The sequence below is a fragment of the Macrobrachium rosenbergii genome, chromosome 41, assembly GCF_040412425.1.
Source record: "Macrobrachium rosenbergii isolate ZJJX-2024 chromosome 41, ASM4041242v1, whole genome shotgun sequence".
NCBI classification, from domain to species: Eukaryota; Metazoa; Arthropoda; class Malacostraca; order Decapoda; family Palaemonidae; genus Macrobrachium; species Macrobrachium rosenbergii.
The window spans coordinates 45,515,801-45,523,228 of NC_089781.1; the positions used below are offsets into that span (position 1 = coordinate 45,515,801).

The window sequence follows — 7,428 nt, forward strand, 5'->3', positions numbered from 1 at the left end:
TACTTCATCACTATAGATCTACTTCAGGGATTCTTACAAATTCCCTTAGATGAAGAAAGTAGACCATTAGCTGCCCTTATGGTAGATATCCATGTATAAGAATGTCCTTTGGTCTTAAGTCTAGCACAGTAACATAACATCTGTCAGAATAATGGATACTGGATGGGTTATCGGGAAGGGTGTCCACTGTTACACTGATGATCTAAATAGCCACTGACACTGTGGAGGAATAAATAAGACTTGTGTCAGAGAAGTCCTGAAGAGACTCAGGAAAGCAAATTTGAAGCTAAAATTAAATAAATATACTTTCTTGAAAACTAAAATCGAATAATTTGGACACGATAGAAGTGAAAAAGGTATTAATGTAATTGATTTTAAAATAAAGGCCATTAAGGAGTATCTTAGACCTCAATGTAAGAAGGAGGTGAAGTCAATTTCAACCTTAACAGGATTCTATCGTAAGTCCATGAAGAATTTTGTAACTACACATGCTCCATTAACAAGACCTTTTAAGGGAGATGTGGAATTTGAATGGAAGGTTAGTCAACAAGAAACTTTTGATGAATTGGAGGAGAGTTTGTCAAATCTTCCTATATTGTCCTTCCCAGACTTTACTCTGGAATTCTTTTTAGCAACAGATGCAAGTTCTATGGGAACAGGGTCGGGCCTTATGCAGAAAATAGGTAACAAGTATGATTTAACAAAAATTGCAGTTTAGGGAAGCCGTGAATGGGATTTTCAAGATGAATTATGTAGAAGAGTCATCTAGAGCGCACTTTGGGAAAGAACAAAGACGAGCTGAAGATTTGCAAGAAATAATACAGCATGTGGATAATGGGATACAACTAGTACCTCTGCTGCAGAGGGTATTAAGTAAGAAGGCTGGATGACCACTGGATGCATTAAGAATTATAACATTATGGAGTATTATGTTGGTTGACTCGAGTGTCGGTCATTTTCAAACATTTCGTAAAATAGCAGCCAAGAAGATAATGCCGAGATCAGAAGAATTAATGTTATAGAACTCATGCATGCTAATCTAGTAAGAGCTCACCCTGGTGGAGTTGGAACGATTAAGCAAATTAAAAGGAGCATTTTCATTGGAGAGGACTCTATAATATGTCAATACATATGAAAAATTTGCAATGTGTGCAATAACTACCAGGGAAGAGCAGATAAGGAAGTACCTTTGGGAAAATATCCTTTCCACAAACTCCATTTAAGAGAGTAACAACAGATTTAATCACCAATCTTCAAATCACAAGTAGGAGAAATAGAAACATAGTAGTACGTATTGATGTGCATAAGATTGCTACCAGTAATACGTAAGAGTGCTAGAGATTGCGGTGTTGCTCTCTTTGATGGGGTAATTTGCAGATATTCTGCTCCACAGTTAGTAATCTCAGGTAGTGCCATGGTTCAAGAAATTTGCAATTAATTCAAGGTAGAGAAGGTAAACATACAACCCTATCATCCTTCAAGCAATGGACTAGTAGAAAGGAATAACAGAAAAGTTTGAGGCACTTTGAGGCACACAACTGGATAAGATCCGGACTGGGATATTACCCTCCCTTTAGTATTGAAGCAGCACCCATGAAAGCTTTAATTAATGGGATATGAACAAAGATTACCTTATCAACGGTTCAATCAACCAATCCAGACCAATCATTCAGATATCATGAAAATAAGAATGCAAAACTTGAAGTGATACAGAAACAGCTGACTAAAAATCTTGAGGAAACACAGAAGGCCATGATAGAAAGACACCAAGAAGGATTGAAACCCACAAAAAATAAGATTGGAAATGAAGTATACATAAAAAGAGAAGTGAGAAGTGGAATGAGTGTAAGCTTACTTCACGGTTTGCAGGCCTATATAGAGCAATAGAAGACCAAGAAGCTAAATTGAAAGACATAAGAATTAATAATTCAGACCCTTTTACATATGCAGGAACTTGAAGAAATTTGGATACATTAGGACAAGGTTAAAAGAACTCGAGACGCTATTCATATGGAAGATGAAACAAGATGCTATCTAAAAACAAGAAGTGTTAGATTCTATTAATTACTTTATTTACTGTCCATTAAAATTTCCAATATTTGATCTCTGTTGCTGAGATTTCCTTGATTGGTTGACTTGGTAGTAATTTTTTTTTATTGCTGCAGTTTTTCCTTAAACCAGACGGTTTTTCAGCAATGGTTCTGGAGTTACGGGCCCACAGCTTCAGATTTATCTTTTCTCTAACAATTATGGGAACAGTTAATGGACTAATAAAGGTGGTGAAGTAAATTCTGAAATCACATATTCAAACAAACACACACGCACTCATACTGAAACATACACACAAACACAAACAGACACACACACACACACACACACACACATACATATATATATATATAAATATATATATATATATATATATATATATATATATATATATATATAATTTATATATATATATATATATATATATATATATATATATATATATATATATATATATATATATATATATAAATATATATATATATATATATAATTTATATACAATTGAGCACAGTTTTTGCAACACACATTGTTTAAATGGAAATGGCCATTAACATCATTTCATTGTTTTGCTTGAAAGGACTCTCGCTAGAGCTTGGGAGCAGTGCGGACGTGTCTTGAGCTGTTCCCCCCTTCTGGTGTTTTTGCCTTGCCTTTGGTTAGACTGTAGAAGATGAATGGAAAAGCCAACTTGAATACTTTTGCCCCTTTGGGGCAACTTAAAAGAATGGATTCGATTGGATTACATTTTTCTGTGCACCCGACATATGACCTCACCTATGAAGTAATTTTTGTCCATCTAGAGGTGAAAGAAGAAGACATTTCCAGCTTTCAGCTATGTTCAACTGGTTTTGCAGGAGATGCTGTGAGGAAGTAAAAGAGGCAGGAAATAGAGAAGGGGGTGACAGTAATAGCCAGAGCACTGGTATTTGCGTAGAATATAAGAGAAGTTACAAGGAAAAATGGGCAATAAGTTGGGGTGATGAAAGTGGTATGAGAAAGGAGATAGAAGAAAAGTCCCAGATCATTAAGAACCTGGTAAGTAAGTTGTCTGAAGGAATAAAAAGCACAGAGGAAATAAAAAGGGAGAAGAAATCAGCGCAAGAAGAATTACAGACACTAAAAGAAGAACACAGATCACACAAAGAAAGATTAGAAGAGGTAATTGGAGATATAGCAGATAGCAAAAGATCAGACAGTAACCAATGGAGTCTCATAAAAGACCTAAAAACCCTCATGAGAACCTAGTGGGTGACATGGAAAACAAAGAAAGTAAAACCATGGAAAGGTCCACTAAAGCAATTCTGAGACCAGTTAGAAACACACCTAACCCTGTTGACGAGGAAAGGCTAAGTAGTGCAGCCCTTAACCAGGGACACGATCAGCAGAAGGGAAAGATGGAAGGTAAGGAATCCGTGGTAAATTAAATGGTGCCTAAAGTCAACGATAAGGTAACAAAAGCAGCGTGCAGATTTTATAAAGCAGGAAATTGCATGAAAGGTAATTCTTGTGAGTACCTGCATATGTGGAAAAGTAGAATCTGTACAAGAACCCAAAACAGTCAGGACAGAAAAGAAGTAGGCCTACGGACAGAATATAAGCTTTTCAAAGAGAGGAACTGCATATATGGCAGAAACTGTAAATACATTCACAGGACCAGTAGCCAGAATAGGGCTATAGTACAAGGAAAGGAAAGGAAAGGAACACAGTAATGAGACATATGAAGTTGGGTAGGAGAAACGAAGGGAGCAGATATCCTACTCAAACAAGAGAAAATACAAGACCCACATTTAAGTCGATGAGCCAGAATAAAAGAGTGAGCAGAGACGAGGACAACTATATGCACAGGTTTTCCAAAAATAGGATACCTTGTCCATTTAACGAGACAGGCTGCCGCTTCTGCAGTTACAGAACACAGAGCCATGAAAGAAAATATTTGAAGAATACACAACGAGAAATGAAATGGATTTGTTAAGAAAGTGGATAAAGGAAGTGGCGAACAAGCTATATTTCTTAAAAATGAGGAACATACAAGCAGAGAGGCCAAACCCAGTGTCATGGGCAGAAGCAGTAAGAAAACCCAGTGTAACCAATATGATAGGACCATACTTCCGAAGAGGTCTGCAGGGATAGATGAATGCAAGACTGAACAAAAAGGTAAAAAGACAAGATGAAGTATAAAGGGAAAAAAAGGCTATACACTAACTGTGGTATATATTTCTGTAAATATTAGAGGGCATCAAGTCAAAATTAGAATCTTTGAAAGAAAAAATTGAAAAGGTGGACCCAGTAGTAGTAGTATGCTTAACAGAAACTCACCTTCAGGGGAATGAATATGTGGAAAAAACTGGTTACAAGGTTTTTCATAGCAAGAGAAGCAGGGAAGGAGGAGGAGTCCTAATAGGCATTCAGAATGAGTTGGCAACTGCCACTGTACAAACTAAAGCAGAAAGCATACCTCGCGAGTCTGTCTGGGTCAGCATTAACAACGGCACAAACAGGGGCGTCATTTCAGATTTTTGTTGGGGGTGGGGGGCAAAGATGGTTTGGCGAGCGAAGCGAGTCTAACCAGCTGGGTTTTTTAAATTTTGAGCTATTTTATGAGCTTTTTGAAGCCACATGAGCAAGGTATTTCAGCAAAATAGGCGGACAAACAAACATTGTGTGCGATAGAGAAATATAGATAGATAGATAGATAAATAGATAGATAGACAGACAGACAGACAGACAGATAGATAGATAGGTAGATAGATAGATACAACTTAATGTGGTGACACATTTGAATTTCGGCAGGAATAATGGAAAACCCGCTGCTGTTACTTCTTGGGGCTTGGGTGTGTGAGGGGGGAGGGGCAAGTTGAGGCTTGTGAGGGGCAACTTGAGTCTTGGGGGCAGTTGCCCCACCCAGTCCCCCTAAATGACGCCCCTGGGCACAAACAAGATAAGGTTAGGGGTCATATTAAAAGCCCCACAAGAAAATAAGAGCAAAAATGATTAGTTGAAAAGCATGTGTTCCTCAATAGAAGACAAAATAAATAAATCGAAGGAAAACAAGGAAAAAGTAATGATCCTTGGGGACTTTAGCTGCAAAATAGGCAAAGTCATCTCCAGCAATAAAGAAGAAGTGACTAAAGGAGGAAAACCATTGTTGAAACTAATCAGACAAAATAAATTAATTTTCTTAATCATCAGAAAAATGTATTGGAACATGGAACAGAATTCAAAACATGCAGAAGACTATTATTGACTATGTAATGATAAGGAAAGAAGATGAAGAAACGGTTCAGAAACTAGAAATTATCGAATAAAAAAAATTCTATACAGGATACCTTCTGAACTAGTGCACTCTGACCACTGTGCTGTGAGAGTGGTCATGAATTGGAGGGTATTGTGTGGGAGAAGCAAGAGTGTAAAATATATACCGTAGTAGACAAAAGAAAGTTACAAGAAAGCAAAGACCTACAAGCTTCGGTAGATATAGCAAGAGAAAATGGTCCAATAACAAAGAAGTACACAAAATAGCAAACAGAACTGGACAGAACCTTGAGAAAGTGTAAGAGAAAATGCAAAGTGCAAAAGGAGAGCAAATCACGAGCATTAAGAGACTTAATGAGGCTAGAAGTAGGATTAAAAAGAAGGGCACAAATTTTATGAGTCCAGAAAAGAAGAGATTAATGCAGGTGCAGGGGAGATTAATAAATGAATATATTATTAGAGAAAAATTGAAGGAAGGTGGCAACAGGATAAAGGAAACGGCAGCTGAAATAAAATCCAAAGGGGGAGTAAATGGAGCAGCCTTCTGGGGCTTTCAGAAAAAACTAGATGGCACAAAACCAAACAATGTGGTGGCATTAAAAAGCACGGAAGGGAAAATAGTAGAGAAACTTAAAGAAATTAAAAGAGAATACGAACAATATTGTGAAGGTTTATTCATATTAGATGATCCTGAAGATGAAATAGGGAGGGTAACAGATACAATTAACCTCCTGCACCAGAGGTGGATGTCCATATGTGGGAGAGGAAAAGCTGAAAAAATCCAATGGTGCAGTATTCACGAAGTGGAAAAAACAGTAAAAGCTCTGAAGAATAAATATAGCCCAGACAGACAAGGAATAAATAACAAAATAATCAAGAATATGGGTACAGAAATGACTGAAAGCCCGGCATTCTTAATTGAAGACATTGAAGAAGAGTTAAACACTCAGGATGAATGGGAAGATGTGGAAATATTACCACTGTACAAAAAAGGCAGCAAACTAGAATTGGAAAACAAGAGAGGGATACTCATTACTAGCAACATAAGCAAGTTTTGTGGAAGAGTGATGATGGAAATAACGAAGGAAAAGATAAACCAGAAAATAAGCAGGTTCGAATGTGTTGGACTAGAAGGAAGACCCACAGTTGATCACCTGCTAACCCCGAACGCAGTGTTTCACTACAACGCAATGTTAGGCGCCCCAACGTACATATGGTTCGGGGATGCATACAAATGCTTTGAAAGACCTGAAGGGTTGCATCAAGGAGATTGGGAAGATGATGATAAGGTGGAAAAATGCATTGTTCGTACGAAAGCTGAAAGAAAACGGCAAGGCAGTAATACGATGTCCTGCGGGAGGAACAGAAACAACTGAAATAACGGAAAATGTGAGGCGAGGTACAATATATGGTACGCAGCATAACGACAGATAGAGTGGATAAGATAAGTAGAAAAAGCGTAACGCTCATAAGAAACATAGAAATAGAATTCCTTTTGCCGATGTGACATAATATTCCCCACCAGCAGGATAGAAGGAATAGAAATGGCACTTGGCAACTGGCGCAGCCTAGAGCAGCTTAGAAATTTACATTTAATACTAAGTCAAGTAAGTCAGCATTGCTTATAATAGAGAAAAGAGCAAAGAAAACAGATGTCCACATACGAACAGAAGTTAAAATGGCCCAATTAGTATTGTAAAAGAATAAAATTGCTAAAAGAATGGTACACACTAAAGTAAAGCTACAGACATTTAAAATTGTAACAAACAAGGTAATTCAGTCAGTTTAAATAGTGTAACAATGGTATGAAAAAGAAAAGCTGTCAAGTAAAACTGTATCAAATTAAAAAGCTCTGCACCTCACACGAATAGTGTTGTGCGCCCACAACTGTGTTTCTGGAGCGATCGCTTAGGAACCAGGAGCCAGAACAACAGGGTGATTAAAAAATTCACTGATCATATTATGCCGTTTGAAATGGTAGTGAAGGAATATGAGGATATCTCTATTGATATTGGTGAAGTTAAGACTGTTAGAGTTATTAATTTGAGTAGTGTTTACACACATGCCTCCATAAGGTATGCACCTTCTGATATAGATGATGATTTTGTTATCGGTGCCATAAAT

General features: G+C 37.3%; 1 protein-coding gene across 1 annotated transcript; it reads left to right on the plus strand.

The window, feature by feature from the left end:
* Positions 1-5,612: 5,612 nt before the first annotated feature.
* On the plus strand, positions 5,613-6,680 carry LOC136827129 (uncharacterized). Its single transcript, XM_067084892.1, has one exon. It carries the CDS (start codon positions 5,613-5,615, stop codon positions 6,678-6,680), a length of 1,068 nt encoding a protein of 355 aa, XP_066940993.1.
* Positions 6,681-7,428: the final 748 nt, after the last annotated feature.